At 35.8% G+C, this 18,460-nt stretch overlaps 7 protein-coding genes and 13 long non-coding RNA genes across 20 annotated transcripts; 9 read left to right on the top strand and 11 right to left on the bottom strand.

Moving 5' to 3' along the window:
- Positions 1 to 37: 37 nt before the first annotated feature.
- Positions 38 to 1,706, bottom strand: SPOM_SPNCRNA.2849. Its single transcript, NR_192217.1, has one exon. It is a non-coding gene; the product is annotated as a non-coding RNA (long non-coding RNA).
- Positions 101 to 1,949, top strand: mse1 (glutamyl--tRNA (Glu) ligase Mse1). The gene has a single exon (NM_001018959.3). It carries the CDS (start codon positions 198 to 200, stop codon positions 1,776 to 1,778), a length of 1,581 nt encoding a protein of 526 aa, NP_593525.1. The 5' UTR covers positions 101 to 197; the 3' UTR covers positions 1,779 to 1,949.
- SPOM_SPNCRNA.2848 lies at positions 1,819 to 2,101 on the bottom strand. Its single transcript, NR_192216.1, has one exon. It is a non-coding gene; the product is annotated as a non-coding RNA (long non-coding RNA).
- Positions 2,102 to 2,266: 165 nt separating this feature from the next.
- Positions 2,267 to 3,012, bottom strand: SPOM_SPNCRNA.2847. Its single transcript, NR_192215.1, has one exon. It is a non-coding gene; the product is annotated as a non-coding RNA (long non-coding RNA).
- On the top strand, positions 2,302 to 3,551 carry ypt71 (GTPase Ypt71). The gene is made up of 3 exons (NM_001018958.3): positions 2,302 to 2,419; positions 2,771 to 2,869; positions 2,924 to 3,551. The coding sequence occupies exons 1-3, from the start codon at positions 2,339 to 2,341 to the stop codon at positions 3,368 to 3,370; spliced, it is 627 nt and encodes a 208-aa protein (NP_593524.1). The 5' UTR covers positions 2,302 to 2,338; the 3' UTR covers positions 3,371 to 3,551.
- Positions 3,523 to 6,060, bottom strand: ase1 (antiparallel microtubule cross-linking factor Ase1). The gene is made up of 2 exons (NM_001018957.3): positions 5,464 to 6,060; positions 3,523 to 5,416 (listed from the first exon to the last, which is right to left on the bottom strand). The coding sequence occupies exons 1-2, from the start codon at positions 5,885 to 5,887 to the stop codon at positions 3,645 to 3,647; spliced, it is 2,196 nt and encodes a 731-aa protein (NP_593523.1). The 5' UTR covers positions 5,888 to 6,060; the 3' UTR covers positions 3,523 to 3,644.
- On the top strand, positions 5,089 to 7,926 carry SPOM_SPNCRNA.2846. The gene has a single exon (NR_192214.1). It is a non-coding gene; the product is annotated as a non-coding RNA (long non-coding RNA).
- SPOM_SPAPB1A10.08 (uncharacterized protein) lies at positions 6,385 to 8,663 on the bottom strand. Its single transcript, NM_001018956.3, has 2 exons — positions 7,363 to 8,663; positions 6,385 to 7,290 (listed from the first exon to the last, which is right to left on the bottom strand). Exons 1-2 carry the CDS (start codon positions 7,988 to 7,990, stop codon positions 6,668 to 6,670), a joined length of 1,251 nt encoding a protein of 416 aa, NP_593522.2. The 5' UTR covers positions 7,991 to 8,663; the 3' UTR covers positions 6,385 to 6,667.
- Positions 8,081 to 8,467, top strand: SPOM_SPNCRNA.2845. Its single transcript, NR_192213.1, has one exon. It is a non-coding gene; the product is annotated as a non-coding RNA (long non-coding RNA).
- Positions 8,598 to 9,164, top strand: SPOM_SPNCRNA.768. The gene has a single exon (NR_151142.1). It is a non-coding gene; the product is annotated as a non-coding RNA (long non-coding RNA).
- SPOM_SPNCRNA.766 lies at positions 8,622 to 10,043 on the bottom strand. Its single transcript, NR_151140.1, has one exon. It is a non-coding gene; the product is annotated as a non-coding RNA, possible alternative UTR (long non-coding RNA).
- Positions 9,169 to 10,004, top strand: SPOM_SPNCRNA.767. The gene has a single exon (NR_151141.1). It is a non-coding gene; the product is annotated as a non-coding RNA (long non-coding RNA).
- A 156-nt stretch (positions 10,044 to 10,199) lies between the features above and the next one.
- On the top strand, positions 10,200 to 11,999 carry SPOM_SPAPB1A10.07C (sphingolipid biosynthesis protein). The gene is made up of 2 exons (NM_001018955.3): positions 10,200 to 11,727; positions 11,777 to 11,999. The coding sequence occupies exons 1-2, from the start codon at positions 10,452 to 10,454 to the stop codon at positions 11,824 to 11,826; spliced, it is 1,326 nt and encodes a 441-aa protein (NP_593521.1). The 5' UTR covers positions 10,200 to 10,451; the 3' UTR covers positions 11,827 to 11,999.
- Positions 10,371 to 12,659, bottom strand: SPOM_SPNCRNA.2844. Its single transcript, NR_192212.1, has one exon. It is a non-coding gene; the product is annotated as a non-coding RNA (long non-coding RNA).
- dhx37 (ATP-dependent RNA helicase Dhr1) lies at positions 12,352 to 16,278 on the top strand. The gene is made up of 2 exons (NM_001018954.3): positions 12,352 to 12,686; positions 12,734 to 16,278. Exons 1-2 carry the CDS (start codon positions 12,399 to 12,401, stop codon positions 15,995 to 15,997), a joined length of 3,552 nt encoding a protein of 1,183 aa, NP_593520.1. The 5' UTR covers positions 12,352 to 12,398; the 3' UTR covers positions 15,998 to 16,278.
- SPOM_SPNCRNA.2843 lies at positions 12,780 to 13,582 on the bottom strand. Its single transcript, NR_192211.1, has one exon. It is a non-coding gene; the product is annotated as a non-coding RNA (long non-coding RNA).
- Positions 13,792 to 14,945, bottom strand: SPOM_SPNCRNA.2842. Its single transcript, NR_192210.1, has one exon. It is a non-coding gene; the product is annotated as a non-coding RNA (long non-coding RNA).
- Positions 15,981 to 17,409, bottom strand: SPOM_SPAPB1A10.05 (uncharacterized protein). Its single transcript, NM_001018953.3, has one exon. It carries the CDS (start codon positions 17,112 to 17,114, stop codon positions 16,230 to 16,232), a length of 885 nt encoding a protein of 294 aa, NP_593519.2. The 5' UTR covers positions 17,115 to 17,409; the 3' UTR covers positions 15,981 to 16,229.
- Positions 17,285 to 18,458, top strand: SPOM_SPNCRNA.765. Its single transcript, NR_151139.1, has one exon. It is a non-coding gene; the product is annotated as a non-coding RNA, possible alternative UTR (long non-coding RNA).
- SPOM_SPNCRNA.2841 lies at positions 17,738 to 18,226 on the bottom strand. The gene has a single exon (NR_192209.1). It is a non-coding gene; the product is annotated as a non-coding RNA (long non-coding RNA).
- Positions 18,459 to 18,460: the final 2 nt, after the last annotated feature.

The raw sequence follows: 18,460 nt of genomic DNA, 5'->3' as shown, positions 1-18,460 counted from the left end.
AAGCTGTTTTAAAATAAAACAATTTGTTAACGCTAACTGTCTACTTTTCATAAAAAACAATTTTTATTATAAATACAATCACTTCTCACTCAATGTTAACAAGTTAACAACTGAGTTTCGCTAGTGAAAATTTTGCAACCTTATATCCAATTCTGGAAAATAATACTGAATAATTCTGTTTATAGTAATTTTTTTGGATGCTCTCTTATACCTCTTGTGCGAAACTAATTTGTTCAAGATATATAGTTTCCAAGATCTCATTTTATTCACTGAAAAGATGTAATTCCACTGCTGTAGTCCGGACTAGATTCGCTCCTTCTCCTACAGGGTTCTTGCATCTTGGATCTCTAAGAACAGCTTTATTTAATTACTTGTGGGCCAAGAAATCGAACGGGAAATTTATTTTGCGCCTAGAAGACACTGATCAAAAGCGAAAAGTAACGGGTTCAGACTTGGAGATTTATAAAGTACTAAAGCAGTTCAATCTTCAATGGGATGAAGGACCAATCGTCGGTGGTCCCTATGGTCCTTATGAACAGTCGAGCCGTTTACAAATTTACCAAAAGTATGCTCAGCACTTAATAGAAACTGGGAGAGCCTATGTATCTTATTCGGTCCCTATCGCTACTACCAAAATTGATTCATCTACAAAATATCATGAAATATCAATTGATGACTTGACTGATGCTCAAAGAAAGCTTTATAAATCTAAAAAATTCCCTTACGTTGTTCGATTCCGAATGAAGGAACCTTCACCATTCACTGATTTGGTGTATGGAAAAATTGCAATAAAATCAGATTCCAGAGAAATAGAGGAATCTAATAATTTTGTAATTTTAAAATCTGATGGATTTCCCACATACCATTTTGCCAATGTCGTTGACGATCATTTAATGCATATCACTCACGTTATTAGAGGAGAGGAATGGGTACCATCTACGATTAAGCATATACAACTTTATGAAGCATTTGGATGGAAACCTCCCAAATTTGCTCATCTTCCACTTTTAGTCAACCCTGACGGGTCAAAGCTCAGTAAGCGACAAAATGATGCACATGTATCTAGTCTTCTTCAAGAAGGGTTTCTTCCTGAAGCAATTCTTAATTTTATTGCCTTAATGGGCTGGTCTTCGCGTCAGAAAAGTGATTTTCTCCCGATGAAAGAACTTATCGATCTGTTTTCGATCGATAAACTAACAAAGAGCTCCTCAATTGTTGCCTTTGAAAAGCTTTACTTTTTAAACAAAAATTACCTGAGGAGAGCGATATCAGATGTTAACAGACTCGATGAGCTTATCGAACTGGTTCAGCCGAGGTTGATCCAAAAGTTTTCTCATTCTTCTAGAAGTCATGACAAAAGTTACACTAAAAAACTCTTGCTACTTTTAAAAAATAAAGTGCACACGATTAAGGAGTTTGAGAAGATAGTGTTCTATTTTTATGAGGCATCTGACCTTCAACAAATTAGAAGTTTAGTTTCCTCCCTCATCACGGTAGAAGAGCTTCCAAAAATTTTAACAACAATTTTAAACAAGTTCGAAACCATCGAATGGAATACTCATGAGATACAGATTAGTTTAAAAGAAATTGCCATGGAGCATCAGATGCCTTTGAAAAAAATACAGTCTTTACTTCGATATGGCTTATGTGGAAATCTGCCTGGAGGAGGTATTAGCGATACTATTAGTTTATTGGGGAAGGAAACAGTAAAATCCCGTTTGGAGCGTTTACTATTATCACTAAAGCATGAATTACCCAAAAGAAGTTGTATCGTATAATTCTAACTAACCAGATACAATCGTTTTTTCTTTGATACTTTTGATGCAGAGAATATAATAGCATTTTTATCAATCGTATATCTACAATGCGTTTTACGGAAAGGAACTTTATGCACAAATATAAATTCTCATTAGATTAGCTACAAAAAAAAGCAAGTAGCATCATTCAACAAATTTGTTGTAAGCAGTAAATGTTCAATAACTTTCAAAGTGAAATATAAAATCAAATTCACTGATTTTCTTTATGTAAAAGCAAATTATTAGTTTGCTTACAGTACTAGTTGACTTCCCAGGATAGTAGTCAGATAACTAGATCCTTCACTGTAATGTCTATTGAAAGCAAATGTATCTTATTAAAAACTTAGTGAGTTATTCGTTTTCGTTAAATATTGTTATAAAAATTTACGGTAAAGATTCGTATTTAAAACAACGCTATGCAACGAAGTATTGTAATGCTACTTACTGTAATGTGTCAAACTGAAAGACACTATCAATGCTGTCCCAGATGGACATTCTAAGGGCTGAACTTCTTACTACCAGGTACGACAGAATATACTTCAATGTCGGCTCAGAAAAGGGTGTTTTTAAAGGTTGTTATATTAGGAGATAGTGGCGTTGGAAAAACATGTTTAATGAATCAGGTATGTTAATGCTAGGGGAGTTGCTGATGTGGTCGACGTATCGTACAGACGAGCTTTTTTAAGCATTACCCTCGAATTCAACCATTGATGGTGTAGTGGTTATCAATTGAAGCGTTAAATTTTATACGTTCAGTATATTTTTCTTTTTGGTTTTTGTATTGAGCTGTAAAATCCAATACTGCAATTTCCCATTGATTTTATGTCGATAAGTTGTTATTTGTCGCTACAAGGTGATTGCTTTTAAAATTTATTCACTTTGTTATTAAATACTAGCTCAAATATGGTTAACGATCTTTACATCAGCTTCTCTATGAGTATTGCTTTGGCAATTTGTTAACATCGTCATTTTAGTTCGTCAATCAAAAGTTTAGTCGCGAATATAAAGCTACCATCGGTGCTGATTTTTTAACCAAGGACGTTGTGGTTGACGACAAATTGGTCACATTACAGGTAAGTTCCAATATAAGTTCCGCCCATCTAAATTCGTTTGCTAATTATAAACAGCTTTGGGATACTGCTGGTCAAGAACGATTTCAAAGCCTGGGAATGGCTTTTTACAGAGGGGCCGATTGTTGTGTAATTGTTTATAATGTGAATAACTCGAAGTCTTTTGACTCAGTAGAAAACTGGAGGCAAGAATTTTTATATCAAACTTCACAAGATGAATGTGCATTCCCTTTCATTATCGTTGGAAATCAAATCGACAAAGACGCGTCTAAACGAGCCGTATCTCTTCATCGAGCTCTTGACTATTGCAAATCCAAACATGGATCAAATATGATTCATTTTGAAGCTAGTGCAAAAGAAAATACAAACGTTACTGACCTTTTCGAAACAGTCAGTCGTTTAGCTTTAGAAAATGAAAGCTCGAGAGATGACTTTGTTAATGACTTCTCTGAACCTTTGCTTCTTTCAAAGCCTTTGAATAATACATCTTCTTGTAATTGCTAGATATTCACACGCTCTCTCAGATTCTTTTACATTTCAAAATGTGCTATACGTTTTCTTTTCATAATATTTTTTTACATTGCTATTTTAACAAAACTATGGTTACTTTCTGTTCTTAATTCTTCTCTTTTCCCTCTATTGATACACGTTTTTTTTTAGGTGTAAATAGTCTTTTAATTATGACCTCAGTTAATAAACTTTTATGAATTATCTATATGCTGTATTCATATGCAAAAATATGTATATTTAAATTTGATCGATTAGGTAAATAAGAAGCTTAAAAGCCTTCTTCTCCCCATTCATCCTCCATCGGTGTACAATTTGTAATATTGTTGAGTGGAGCAGAAAAAATGTTGGTAGTGGGGGACGGTGATGATGGAATTGTCTTTACGGGTGATGCTCTTATGGGGGATATCTTCATAGGAGAAAAAGGAAGGTTCTGCGAGCTGTTTTCAATGTCCATCTCGGGTGTTTGTTCTTTCAGATTAGTTCTTTGCAATTTTTCCGACATAATATTTAAAGCGTGTTCATTAACTACACGCTGCTTTGGAGGACTTAATGGGACGTTCTTAGATGAAGCCTTTGAATACGTTTCATGAGGAGTTCGAGAGTAATTTGGGTGCGGTGACTTGGATTCAAAATGTGTATTGCGAGATACAGAATTTGGAAACTTGTTAAAAGGGGTATTGGAATTTCCAGAAACGGGTGAAGAAGACATATTGCTGTCACTACCATTTGCCCCTTGTCTTATCATGTTCGCGCTTCGAGACCGACTAGCACTGTTTAATCTAGCGTTTATATCAATTCGATTAGCAGTGGGGTGTCTTCTATTGGCGGTACTGGTTGCTGATGGCGGTTCTGCACTAATGGAACGACTTGGATTTTGAGTGTTTTTTACTCTAGGAAGCGGTGTCCTTGGACTCGTCATAGCTCGAGAAGCGGACCTAACACTTGGTGTTGAAGGTACAGCTACACGCCCTCGTTGAGAAGGTGTTCTATTAACAGAGTCCGTTGTAGTTGCTGTTTTCGGGCGGTTTGCGGCAGCACTTGCACTTCTATATAATGATTTTGGTTGAGTGGCCTCTTGGCAAATCTTGAGAAGTGGTTCATCATAAAAAAGGAACGTCCTTCCATTTCTTTCTTCCCATGCTGTAATCTCTGGTATAAGCAGCGACTGAACCTTAGGAAGTTCTCTAGAAAGTCGCTTACGGATTTTCTCTTCACGTAGAAGTAAACCTGGGTCCCGGCGTCCCCGTTGTGTTAGACGAGAGGCATCATTAGAACTAGCTTCAAGCTCTTTCTTTCCTTCTATTAAAGAGGCATAGCGATTAATTAAGCTTAAAAAGGACTTATTAGCAGAAACTTCGGCCTCTAGTTGCTTTATATAGTTTTCATGGGCCGTAAGAACCTGCTCTGTAATAATGTCTTCATACATAGGTGTAAAGGACTTTCTTTGTTCTTCTGAATAAAACAGAGAATCCCAAAGCTGAAGAATTTGTTGACGACAGTCTTCTAAAAAAATGGGTAAATGCTCCTTTTTTAACTGATGAAGTTTTTCAAGTTCAGTTTCCCATAATGAAATATTTTCTTGATTAATGTTTGATGAATCGCCAAATTGACTTTGTTCATTGGGAGAAACTTGAAGCTTATTCCACAAGTTGCTAACTTCTGATTGTATACTTTTTAAATGATCACTTCTCTTTTCTTTTTCAGCGGAAAAAACTTCTTTTTGCTTGCAAAGTTGGTCGATAAGTTCTTGAGTAACATAAACATCATTTGGTCGATTAGTATGGGATTCAAGCAATTGTTCGTATTGTGGAACATCAGCGGGCTCAACACCGAGTTCAGACCACAAACCCAAAATTTCTTCTTCAAAGGAATTAATAACCTCTAATCTCGCATCAATCTCCTTTTCGGCTTCGTTGATGCGTCCTCTCAAAGATTCAGTAAAAGCATCGGATACATCAGATAAAAATGAATTCTCAAAATCAGGTAAAACGAACGGACTTCCTAAGCGGTTACAATATGACTCCAATTTGTGATACATTTCTATACATCAGTTAAAACACAAGTCTAAATTAAAGACGATTACATACCTTTAATCGTACTTAACTTTTGATCATACTGTGCCATATATTGTCCTTCTACCATTGACAAACGATTCAAACACTGAATTAAAGGAGACTCAATTTTGAGACTAGAAGTATCATCCGTTAACTTTAATGAGGAAACCAAAAATCTGATTGAATCAATTCTTTGCTGACAGTCATCTTCAAGTTTTTTCTGGCACTGTTCCATTTCATGAAGCTGGGCATTCATTGCCGTTGTAAACAACTCAAATAATGATGAATTGTCTCCATCTGTTCCAAGGACTTGGTGAAGCCTTTCAATTTTAGAAAAATGCTTTTCCACTTGTTCACGAAACGCTTTCCAAGTAAAGTTAGATTCATTATTAGAGTGATTATCTTTTTCAGCAATAGAATCAGTGCTTTGAATGTCATCCATCATTACTGTTTGCATTGAACCGGTTGATGTAAATGAGCTCAATAAAACGATGTTTGAAATTCAATTAATAGAATATAAAGGAAGATATGAAAACTGTTAAGATGTTGATATATTATAACATAACAAGCAGTACAAGGAATTAACCTTGCATAAAAGCTTGGCACAAAAATGGTGGTTGGATATGGCTTGGCCTGCGAAAGTAACTCAGCATGCGCTTATATTCCAAAGAAAGCAAATAGATTTCAATGTCAGCACTGTATAAACGTTATTCAGCTCCTTTTAGTATAAACAAAATACTTAGAATTGTAAGTTGAAGAATATTTATGTGCCTGAAATATACCAATGTAAGGAAGCACATAAAGTTCTACAAACTGGTATCTTTTGCTCTACCTAAAATATGATACAAGAAAATTCAAATACTGCTTAAAAGGATACAAAGGCTTACTTTTTAAGTCTTATCGTAATCAATATAATTAGACTTATGCATACAAAATATCATCTAAGAGAGAAAAGCATTCATGATTTGTTCAATTCTTTTATTTGCTCATATTCAAAGACAGGATCTAGGACTATGGGAGAATTATTTTATGTAATATTAACCGCAATTGGGATTCAACCCAGTATCGCGAAACCCATTTCCTTTAAAAAAAAAATCATATACAACAAAAAGAAACAATTGTGAGTCGATTGTCCATAAAGACAGTAGGGATAAAAAAGTATTGGGTGAGAAAAAAATGAAAATAAATATAACCAGCTTGGAAGAATGCAAATGTATATAAGTCATGCGTTAAATTTTTACAATTCAACATGCAAAGGGCTAGTGGAGAAGGTAACGGCAGGCTTTGGGAGGTAAATTAACTGGGCTCGGCCAGCAGTGTTTGCTGATAGCTTTCCAGCTCGTCGCATTTGAGCTTCTAAAACAAATACTCGGAAAAAATTAGGATTTAATCGAGGACGTCTGATTTCAGGTTTCACACTTCGCTTTTCCCAGGGTTGAAGCGGGGTGTACAAAGTGAAATTGGCATCTGGCGCACAATCCTCCATCAACCAATCATCCTGAAAAAGCTTGAAATTTTGACAAAGCAAACCATTTGTCAGGTTGCTTTCGCCATGCGAAGATGAGAGATTTAAAATGGAGGCACTTGGATCCAAATGCACTTCTGGCTTGTGAAATACACGTCTGATGATATTACGAGATAGCGACATTATTTTATGCTGTAAAGAAGCTCGAGACTTATTTAAAGATGCTAAAGATGTTTTTTTGGACAACCTAGATGAGTAGAAATTAGATGATAAACTAGAGCCACTCCTATTGCAGGCGGTCAAGTTAGAGGAAGCATCCTTTGATTGTTCCAAAAAAGAGGATTGCTCCTCAAGACTTTTAGAAAGTGGATGGTTATGCTCTACGGGCTCCATAACTATGATATTGTTAGCAACGATGAATAAATAAAAGATAAGAGAAAAGGTTGAAAAATCTTAAAAGAACATACATTGACCTCTTAAACGAGGAACAGATTTGGATTTTTTTAAGTTGTTAATATTCAAGTAAATATCAAGGCTATTTGCGTTTACGAGGTTACAAGAGGAAGAGCTGGGAGTTGCAGGATTTGGCCCCGAATAGTAAGAGTAAGAAGCGACTGAAGACGTTTCCGAAGCAGAGTAGGAGGAGTATTCAGGGAATGAATTACACGAAAAATTCCACAAACAGTCGTAAGAATGAGAGTTGGTAGAAGCAGAACACTCGACAGGTGTAGAAAGAAGAAAGCAGTAATCACCTCTATTAACATCATCATTGTGTAATTTTTTGGACGAAGACAAAAAACGATCTAATTGTGATTTAAGAGTTTTTTTATTAGATAGAGTACTCAAGCGATGTGAAATTTTTCTATAACGATTGGGAACAGGGATCTTGGTTTCACTCAGCAACTGAAAAACGGCGTCTTGCTTTGATGCACAAGAATGGGTATCCTGAGACTGATAAATTAAATCCATCTCACTAGCTTGAGAGCTGCAAAGATTATGATCCCAACATTCGCATTGACAAGTTACCGGAGCTACTTCTGTGAGTGCTTTAGAGAAGCCAATTTCCAATGGTCTTAATTCCATCCGAGTCATCATAGAAAGAAATGTAAAAAGAAAGAAAATATAGCGCCTATATATAAAGCCAATTGATCAAATCCTACCGGTTTCTAATTGCAAAGCAGTTCATAAAGTGAATTAGAAGCTACAATGTTGGAAAGCTATACGACCTTCGAGCTTTCTAAAAATACAACAAACAAACGTTAAAGCCTTCAAAAGACGAATAAAAGGCTCAATTGCTTCTAGTTCTCGTTTTACAGCAAAAGAATGTGAAAACTGATTATCGAATGAAGGCAATTAAATTACACACGTTCACGGGTGATGAAACTTCAGCAGGCTAAAAGCACTAGCCAAAATTCCTGGCTTTTACAAGCAAAGGAATGATTACTGTTGAAAAATAAACCCAATTTTTACAAAAAAACAGCAATCAAGGAATTGTGAAGTAGGGATGGTAAATAGGGAAAGCAAGGAGAATTGCTGATTTTAAAGACCGGAAGAGACAAGTGGTTGCTTGTTTACCGTAATATTACTCCTCTATAGGCGAGAGGATGAATGCCGAAGTCCGGATAAAATTCCGCGGGGCTTGGGTATTGTTGACTTTGCTAGAAATAACCAAAGTATTTTCCTCCTTCACCAGCGTTGCTTATACGTTTTTACGAAGTCTAACAGCAGCGGCAGTGACTGGTTTTGCGCAGCCACGGATGAATGTATTAAGGATAAAGAAAGGACAAAGTGTGGTATAAGTAAAAATGGGATCTATAGGAATAATGATGATGAGATGCGATGAATGATTTGATATCCAAATGTGACTGAGGAAGACCTATACAGAGACGTATGAGAAGATATTTCGGATTTCAAAATCACTTTCTGAATAGCTTTCTTTAAAGAACGAGTCGGAGCTCACCTGTATTCCCAATGGCAAACTTGTATATGCTCTTTGCTGTTTCTCTCAAATTCCCAGTTTGCAGATCCGTATTTACAAGGGCAATTCGGAACTTTGTATTGTTGATATTTGGCAACGCTAGGTTAATTACTAAGGCTTGAATTATCGTTGTTTGTATTAGTAATACGAAGGGTTATGTGACAAACAGTATATGAACAATATGAGTTTTTATTTATGATTTGTATGCTTTCAAAAAAGAAAAAGGATACTGAATATCTTTTCTAAGTAATTGAAATACATTTGAAAATTTTATCGCTATTACATTCTCTCCCCTTCATAGCCGAGTAGTCAGTGTGATAAACGTAAAATAGATTTAAATTAAAAGATAGTCATTTCCCTTACACATTCCGTTACATCAACCGCATACGGATTGGGAAAAGCATATTTCTTTGTTCAGCTAATGGAGGAAAGTCGAGATTTTTTCGTACTAGTAAAATTTCCTCCTATCCAAAACTTAGCATATTTCGTTACTCACTAGTTCTGATGGTAAAGTCACAAGAAAATGGAAGCAAAATTTGTGAAATTAAATTTTCGGCCATCAAATAGGAAAAAGAGCGCATTGGGTCAGTAGGAAAAAAAATTAAAAAAATTACACACACATATACACATAAATGAAGATTGACTTAGTCGGTATCACATTTTGATCAATATCATTTGACACAAAAATTTCATGAAACATATTATTCAATTTGTCACGATGTCTTTAGCTATTTTTTTTTTAACTTGTTTTATTTTACTTGGTTTTAGTGAGATTTTCTTTAGGGCTTTGCTATGTTGAATAGTATACTTACCGGCAAGTGTTCCTAAGCCGAACTTTCCGGCTATAACACGTTAGAGAAGGGTCTGTCAAATCAATAGTAAAGTCCAATCTGCCAAATAAGTGCACGATAATAAGGTTGCAAGTAAATTTTTACCCGATGTAAAACTTCTAATTATTTTGCACTATCAACATCCACGGAACTCACGTGCCTTGCAATCCATGGAGCGAGTCTTACTATCTGTCCATATACAAATATATAATTCATTAAAGAATAAATTAGAACAGCTTTTACATCAGATAAAACGGTGCGTATTCAAATTTATTGCAATCCATCAAGATGCTTAATACCATATAATTGGCTTTTATTTAGCACGTAAAAAATTTTTTCAGTACTTTAACACTACACTGAATAGATTTTAGGGAGTTCTAAAGCAATATAGCAATTCACACAATTAAGTTATAATGTATTACCATATTAAGCGTTGGTAAGCAAAGTAGCGTCGTACGTCTGCGTGTTATGGTTCTACACCCAGAACAAATAGTATAACTACGATATGTGTACATGTATATGAGAAAGTGATATTTAAGGAGTTTACAATTCTTTCTTCCTCTATTATTTTTATCTTTCAAATTATTATTTGTTAATTTTACAAATTTGCTACTATTCTGCTAATTGCTACTTTTTAACCTATTCAGGCATTTGCTGTCGTTGACGAAATTTCTTTACCTGAATATTTTTCTTTGATCAACTGTATTCCGCTTTATATATAAAGATATATCCTAAACGCAATTGAGATATGGGTGCGGTTTTATCTATACCTTTAGCTCTTGCCTCTTCTCTTTCGGGAGTAGTAGGTATTGCTAGCAGTTTTCTTGTTACTTCTGTCCTTAGTTTGACTAATTCCATACAAAGCAATGTTGGAGCGGTGATTAGTTATGCCGTTTTGTACTTTGTAAATTCGTTGCTTTCATGGTGCATGCTATCATCCTGGTTCAACAGCAAGCTTTCCAAATTGTCAGCTGGCTATTTACAATTCGATTGCCAAAATGACGGGAAATGCTATAGTGTAATTGCTGTGCATCGTTTATCATTTACTCTGGTGATGTTTCACCTCTTCCTAGCATTTATTCTCAGTCTTTGTAATACTCGCTCACGGGTCGCTATTAAGATTCAAAATGGCCTTTGGCCATTTAAGATTGTCCTGTGGTTTGTTTTGGGTATTTTTTCTTTTTTCATCCCGACGAAATTCCTTTCCTTCTGGGGTAATATTATTTCGGTCATGGGGTCTGCTTTGTTTATCGTGTACGGACTAATGCTGTTGGTGGACTTTGCACACACCTGGGCAGAGCGATGCGTGGATCGTGTATTGACGAGTGACTCTTCTTCTTCAAAGTTTTATCTTATTGGCTCAACAGTTGGCATGTACGTCGTTGGTCTTGTCTTAACCATCCTTACCTATGTTTTCTTTTGTGCTTCCTCTTGCTCCTTCAATCAGGCTATTAACACCATCAATCTTTTATTATGCATAGCTGTCAGCTGCTTATCTGTACATCCTACTATTCAGGAATACAATCCTCGCTCTGGACTTGCACAATCTTCTATGGTTATGTGTTATACTTGTTATCTAATCCTTTCAGCTTTGGCAAATCGTCCTGATGAAGGACAATGCAATCCCTGGGGAAATTCAGCCTCTGGCACACGCGAATTTAGTAAAGTCATCGGAGCAGCATTCACATTTTTCACTATTCTATATAGTGCCGTAAGAGCTGCTTCCAGTCGCGAGTCTGATGACAGCTACTCATATTTGTATGCTGATTCTCATGATATGGGTGTATCAACCCCTCTGGAGGATGGTTCTTCTGAAGAAGATAAACATCAATCTGACTACAATTTTATATGGTTTCACATTGTCTTCGTGCTAGCCGCCTTTTACACTGCTTCATTACTGACAAATTGGAACACCACCAGTGTGTATGAAAATCAAAAGAACGACGTTTTCGTAAGAATTGGTTTTTCCTATGCTGCGGTTTGGGTTAAAATTATTACTTCATGGGTGTGCCATGGCCTTTATGGTAAGTATTTATTCTTTGTAAATGTCCTTTGCTAACAACAATATTTCAGTATGGTCTTGTCTCGCACCTGTTTTCTTTCCTTATCGCTTCATGATTTAGACTCAGTTTTGATTATTGTTTAGTGCTTGTTTTCTTTTATGAATGTATATTTTAGCTATTCTATTAAACTAATGACTTTTCTTCGTCTTCGCTTTTTAAATAAATTTGATGTAAAATTTGCTCACTTATGATACTAGTATATAGGCTATAAATCTATTATTATTGTTTAAACGAAAAATGAGCTTCTTTCTTCACGCACGTATGCCTGTCCTTGCGTAATTATGTGCAAACTTGAGCTTTAAACTTTCAATAAAGACACTCGTAACATTCATTGACGGTTTTAAAAGGGTTTCAATCATTTGCCATACAATTCTAACTTAGTCGACTGTTTATAATTTATACACGTTTATAGCAAAATTTTGAGCAACATTTATTTAGTAAATTAATTATTAACAACACTTTTAAATCGCCAACTGCTAAAGGTAATTAACGTACTAGAGCATGATTCGTTAGATTCACATTTCGTGTTCTTTTATACATTGTAAGTACTAAATAAATTGAAGAATTTAGCGTTGAAAAGCTGCTGTGGACGAAACACTTGGTTTTTGAACGAATCTTCTTGTTTCTTCACGATGGGGAGACTGCGTAAAAGATTCAATGAAAAGGGACGCCAAAGTGGCATCCAAAAAATGCTCAATTTGAAGCGGGCGCGTTTACATCGTTCTGTGAGGGAGCAAGAATCTTCATCTGAGGTGCATGCCAATCCTGAGCCAGATAATCAAGATTCGAATGCCGAAATACTTATTGATGTTCCTAAAGAAGAACGTCAGAAAAGAAAACAAGAATTGAAAGATCAATTGTTGAAGGAAAACGAAGGATCTATTTCTAGTAAAAAGAAAAAACGCTTGGATAAATATATCGTAAGTGTGTCAGTTTCAAAAACGTTTTTTACTAACAACCTTATTAGGAAAACAAGCTTAAAAAAGAGGAGGTAGCTTCACTTATCGCAAAGTTAGCAGAAGAACGCATAGACACGTCTTTACTTTCGAGTTCAAAGAATTTAGGGAAGCAAGCCACTGCAAAAGAGAAGTTAAAGAAATCACTCTTGGAAGAAAAATTGGGACTTCCATTATCTGACGCTGATAGCCGACTTTACAAAGTTGTTGACGTTGAAACGACAACTACAAAGAGCAGTACAGCTGAAACCAATGCTCCAGAAAAGTATTCTACCAGATCTGGTTTTGGGTTTGGTTTTTCCACAGGAACTAATGAAAGTGAGATTACTCCTAACATTAAAGTCCTTCCTCCTAAAAAGAAAAAAAATGCTTCTTGGGGTAAAATGCTAAATGAAGATCCCGAATATGATTCTGCTGAGGAAGATTATTTAAGTACAGATAGTGAGGAATTCTCAGAGGATTCTGACAACTCTTCAGAAGAGAATAAAGACACTAACGAGCCTAGTACTAAGGATGCAGAAAAAACGGTGCCTGAAGATGTAGTTAATTTACGCTCAGAACAAAAATTACAACCCTCATTTGGACATCCTGAATTTGAAAATGAAGATTTTGATTTAGAGACCTCCGAAGATGATTCCAGTGATGACGCTACCGAGCGGGCCTCTCGATTTAAGTCTTGGGCAAATAAACAGATCCTTGGAGCAGATGTTGGAGAAAAAAGTCATGATGTGGCTCCTGACAACAAAATTGATAACCCTGATGCAGATATGGTTCGTGCCCAGCGCATGCCTCGGAAACTTAAAATGCGTGAAGAGGATGTTGAACCCACAGCAGACGATATCGAAATAAAGGGACGAAAAACGACTTATACTATTATAAATCGTCCTCCTGAAATTCAAGAAAGTAGATTAGCTTTACCCATCGTTGCTGAAGAGCAAAGGATTATGGAGCAAATTTTCGCGAATGATGTTGTTATCATTTGTGGTGCTACTGGTAGTGGTAAAACTACACAACTTCCTCAGTTTCTCTTCGAAGCAGGTTTCTCCTCTCCTGAATCAGAGAATCCAGGAATGATTGCTATTACACAACCCAGACGAGTTGCTGCCGTTAGTATTGCCAAACGCGTTTCTGAAGAACTGACTGGTTTTTCTTCCAAAGTTAGTTACCAAATCAGATTTGACAGTACAATCAATCCGGATACCGCCATTAAATTCATGACTGATGGAATCTTGCTTCGAGAATTATCCTCTGATTTCCTTTTAACTGCATACTCAGCAGTAATTGTAGACGAAGCTCACGAGCGAAGTGTAAACACAGATATTCTATTAGGTTTGTTAAGTCGAATTGTTCGTTTGCGAAGAGAAATGAGCAAAAGTGACCAAAAAGTCAAACCCCTTAAGCTTATAATTATGTCAGCCACGCTTCGTGTTACTGATTTCTCTGAAAATAAACTTCTTTTCTCTGTACCGCCTCCAATTATTAAGATTGATGCACGACAATACCCTGTTTCTATTCACTTTAATCGCACAACAAAACCTGACTATCTTCAAGATGCATTTGATAAAGTATGCTTAATACACAAAAGACTCCCGGCAGGCTCTATCCTTGTGTTTCTGACAGGTCAACAAGAAGTTGAGCAGCTTTGCCAAATGTTGCGAAAGCGGTTTGTACGCTCTTTTAGGCCTCTAAAATCTCGTGCACGCATTGTAGTATCGAGAAAAACTATGTCCGTTGAGAACGAGGATTTGCAATCTGAAACAGAAGATATAGATCAAGTGCCTACAAGTTCTTCAAGTTCTGTCACATATGATGATGAATCTGAACCTATGTATGTACTTCCTCTTTACTCTTTGTTAACTACCGAAGACCAAATGAAGGTATTTGATTCATCGCCAGAAGGTCATCGTATGTGTATTGTCGCTACCAATGTTGCCGAAACATCTATTACCATTCCTAATATTCGATACGTTGTTGATTGTGGTAAGGCAAAAGAGCGCGTGTATAATGAAAAGACTTCTGTTCAAAAATTTGAAGTACGATGGATTAGCAAAGCAAATGCTGATCAACGTGCTGGTCGTGCTGGTCGTACGGGACCAGGTCACTGCTATCGTCTATATTCGTCTGCGGTGTTTGATAGCTCTTTTCCCTTGCATTCTTTGCCTGAAATTCTGCGTACTCCGGTCGAAAGCATCGTACTTCAAATGAAAAACATGAACATTGATAACATTGCAAATTTCCCCTTTCCAACTTCTCCAGGTCGTAGTAGGCTTGAAAAATCGTTAAAACTCTTGTCAAATCTAGGGGCTATTGATAGCGAAGGGGTTCTTACCAAACTAGGAGAACAAATGTCCTTATTTCCTCTGTCTCCTCGATTTTCGAAAATGTTAATTATTGGTCAGCAGCATGGTTGCCTACCTTATGTTATTGCATTGGTTTCAGCATTGTCTATAAACCAGCTTTTTGTGTCAAAGCAATCTCTTTTATATGATGCTCATGACAAAAATTCTCGTAGCGAAGAAACTGATCTGATTGATGATGACGAAATCAAGCAAAAGGAAGAATATAAAAATAGAATGCGTGGATACTTTAATGCAATATCGAGATTTCAAGCTATAGACCCTGATGCGCCTGCCTTGAGTTTGTTAAGTGCTGTGTGTGCGTATGACTATGCTTCTGATAAGAGAAAGTTTTGTAAAGAGAATTATCTGCGAGAAAAAGCATTGGAAGAAGTCACCAATCTTCGTAAGCAAATTATTGGTCTACTAAAAAGATATATGGTTAGAGTCGAAAAAGAATTTTTCAAGTTACAGCTTAAGCCTCCAACTAGTGTACAAATTAAAGCACTCAGACAATTTATTGCTTCTGCATATATTGATCAAGTTGCTCTATATGATAAAGAGAAGCGTGGATATGTTACACTTTTCCCGTCTGGTTCCGAGGTTGTTCAATTCGTACCTGATAGAACTTATAATATTGATTCTGAATATGTTGTCTATCTTAGTCTACATGAAAGCAGAAGTGGTCGTGTTTACATGTCTCCTTTAACTGAAATCAGCCCAGAACATTTGGCTAGACTTGCTAAAAATACTACTCTTTTGTCTTACTCGAAACCCCTTTCATATCCACCAATTCGGTACCTGGATAATGCAACAAAACGAGAGTGCTGGGTTATTCCTATTCTAAGTGCCAATATTGGAACAGGATCACCTTCGTGGAATCTACCAGCCGTGCAAATCATACAAAAACGGATTAATGGGCGTTGGGTGAATTGTTAATTTTATCATTTTGTTCAAGATTTAAAAAGAAATTTAGAAGAAACAAAAATTTATTGATGACAGTTTTTCTAGCTAGATTTTTTAGATTGATCACATGTGATTTTGGTTATATTAGGGACATAAATAATAATTTGGGATACGGTTTTTGATATGAGATTTGGAACTTGGGATGCAAAAAAAAAAATAATAATAAAGGACTCAAAATTGTTAACAGGAACATAAGATATATTACTTATGTAGATGTCGAAGGGACAGCACCTCCCATGTCAATATCCATGCTATCATGAGTAGGTAGATTAGACATTTGAGCAGAATGAGTGGAATTAGTAATGGGGGTATCGTTGTTATTCATAGGATCATTAAGTTCATCATAGTCATCATCAAGCTCTTCAATAATGACCGAACTATTCGGTTCATTGACGACTCCATCGTAGGTATTATAATGTACTGGTTCTTCAACCGTCCATGAAGGATGGACTTCTGTAGGGTGATACTTCACTAGTTGTTTACTATCTGTAGGATAGTAATGTGAAGCAAAATGCCAAGTCGTTGGGTAATTAGAATTCAAGGAAGATATATAAGGATGTGCGGATTGAATACCAAAAGGAAGCATCTTCAAGCGATGAGGATGTCTAACGAGGGATTTTGATACGGCACTCTTGTTTCGATCATCATCGATATCTTCTGTTTGCTTGTCGAGTATTTGCCCTGTTGCAAGGTCAATAACTTGACCCGATTTGTCAGGATGATCGGACTCTAAAGATACTCTCTTTCGAGCAATTTCGTTCCACTCATTATTTTGTGTACTAGGAACAAGGCTATTTTGAGACGGCTCAATAACCAACAGGTCTTCTGCCCTTGGTCTTTTTTTGCTAGTACTAGAATTCTGGGGAACCAAATTGTAAGGCAAACTACTGTAAGGAGTTTTGAAGGCAGGAGGCGTGTCTGGAGTTATGTCTGATAAAGCGGCTTGTTTGGAAGTTGGGACAAAAGAATGCAATCGCGGTCGTTTCAAAGGAAAGTTTAAATGACTAACTTCTTTAGTTGGAGTGGTCGTACTGTTTTCATTTTGCAACGGGACAGATATCATAGAGTCTTGTGGTCTTTGACGCTTCATGGGCGAAATGCGAGTAGTAAATTAAAAACAAAATAATGTAAAGACAACAAAAAGTAATAAATAATGTTTGAAATGAGAAAAAAATCTAAATAAATCTGTTATGATGTTTTAGTCTAAAACCTAGAGGTAATACAGACTGCCGTAGTAACTTCCTTTAGTTCTAAATTATTTCGGTAAGTACAAACCCACAAACCCGTTCTCAAAATTGAATTAAAAAACACCGACAAATAAAGATCAGTTAATTTTTGAGTTTTTCAATTCAATAAAATTTCAGTCATCTATGTTGGTGAAGGTTGCACATTATGAGCTAAATCTAAATTTCGTCTAGTGCATGAAGTCAAGCATAATTAACCATCTAGAAAAATCCAGCAAAGTCGAAAACATTTAGAAGTCATTGCTTTCTTAGAAGACACGTTTTAATTACTTTTAATTAAATTTTTATTAGCGCAAATTCTGGTTGGTCATATATTCTGTAAGGGAAAAGTAAGTAGTAATATAAATTTGACATGACTTTTCAAAGCAGCTTCGAACCCTTTTTAAGATGTTAATTTAATTTACTGAATATTAATGGAAGGTTTGGATCAATTAAAAAATATTAAAATGCTTTAAATGCTATTATTGTTGCAACATTTCATTGTAAGTATATGTAAATAATCGGAATGTCAGATTTCAACTTAAGAAATTAAAAATTGAGTAGATCAGGAGATTATAAAGAAATAATTTGCTTCGGCATTGCTATATATTTTTTTGGAGATACTAACAAATGACATTTCATGACTCTGGTGATTAGGTTCTCGTTTTAAACTAAAATAATCATTGAAACGCATATCAATATATTTTTCTATATCGTGTTGTTCACCAGAAGCCTTCAATGCTTTATATAGGTGTTCAAATAATTTGCATGAATCTCTTTAATCCTCATCAGTTTTAATCGCTAGGATGCTGAAGATACAGATTTCTCATAGGCAATTTGTAATCACTAGTCATTCGTTTTGTACGACCAAAGCGCATCTATCCGGACAGGACATGAATTAGGTATTATTATAAACTCACAACATTTCATACTCTACTTAAAATTAGATGGGTTTTGCAATTACTTGATGTACTTGATGTTTTTTTTATTGTGCTCAAACTGAAAATATAACACCGGTTTAATTAATAGGCAATACTGAAATACCACGAATTGGTCGGTGATACTCATATAACCTGTACGTTTGAAGTTTTATGAATATACTCCGTTGCCTACAATAAAATTAATAAAAGACTATGATAAAAGTTTGAAATAAATCACATATTGTAAACATGGTAATCCTAACTCACTATTCATCTACTTACTCTCCTTAGTT

This window comes from Schizosaccharomyces pombe, assembly GCF_000002945.2.
Source record: "Schizosaccharomyces pombe strain 972h- genome assembly, chromosome: I".
NCBI lineage: Eukaryota > Fungi > Ascomycota > Schizosaccharomycetes > Schizosaccharomycetales > Schizosaccharomycetaceae > Schizosaccharomyces > Schizosaccharomyces pombe.
This window is presented reverse-complemented; position numbering and strand designations above follow the sequence as displayed.

What these genes read in the sequence shown, in the direction of transcription:
- mse1 (NM_001018959.3), top strand. Translation starts at nt 198, where the DNA reads ATGCTCTCTTATACCTCTTGTGCGAAACTAATTTGTTCAAGATATATA.
- ypt71 (NM_001018958.3), top strand. Translation starts at nt 2,339, where the DNA reads ATGTCGGCTCAGAAAAGGGTGTTTTTAAAGGTTGTTATATTAGGAGAT. An exon ending in AAACATGTTTAATGAATCAG is followed by an intron (nt 2,420 to 2,770) that starts GTATGTTAATGC and finishes TCGTCATTTTAG; the next exon opens with TTCGTCAATCAAAAGTTTAG. An exon ending in ACAAATTGGTCACATTACAG is followed by an intron (nt 2,870 to 2,923) that starts GTAAGTTCCAAT and finishes AATTATAAACAG; the next exon opens with CTTTGGGATACTGCTGGTCA.
- ase1 (NM_001018957.3), bottom strand. Translation starts at nt 5,887, where the DNA reads ATGCAAACAGTAATGATGGATGACATTCAAAGCACTGATTCTATTGCT. An exon ending in AAAGTTAAGTACGATTAAAG is followed by an intron (nt 5,417 to 5,463) that starts GTATGTAATCGT and finishes ACTGATGTATAG; the next exon opens with AAATGTATCACAAATTGGAG.
- SPOM_SPAPB1A10.08 (NM_001018956.3), bottom strand. Translation starts at nt 7,990, where the DNA reads ATGATGACTCGGATGGAATTAAGACCATTGGAAATTGGCTTCTCTAAA. An exon ending in TCCTCGTTTAAGAGGTCAAT is followed by an intron (nt 7,291 to 7,362) that starts GTATGTTCTTTT and finishes ACAATATCATAG; the next exon opens with TTATGGAGCCCGTAGAGCAT.
- SPOM_SPAPB1A10.07C (NM_001018955.3), top strand. Translation starts at nt 10,452, where the DNA reads ATGGGTGCGGTTTTATCTATACCTTTAGCTCTTGCCTCTTCTCTTTCG. An exon ending in GGTGTGCCATGGCCTTTATG is followed by an intron (nt 11,728 to 11,776) that starts GTAAGTATTTAT and finishes ACAATATTTCAG; the next exon opens with TATGGTCTTGTCTCGCACCT.
- dhx37 (NM_001018954.3), top strand. Translation starts at nt 12,399, where the DNA reads ATGGGGAGACTGCGTAAAAGATTCAATGAAAAGGGACGCCAAAGTGGC. An exon ending in AACGCTTGGATAAATATATC is followed by an intron (nt 12,687 to 12,733) that starts GTAAGTGTGTCA and finishes CAACCTTATTAG; the next exon opens with GAAAACAAGCTTAAAAAAGA.
- SPOM_SPAPB1A10.05 (NM_001018953.3), bottom strand. Translation starts at nt 17,114, where the DNA reads ATGAAGCGTCAAAGACCACAAGACTCTATGATATCTGTCCCGTTGCAA.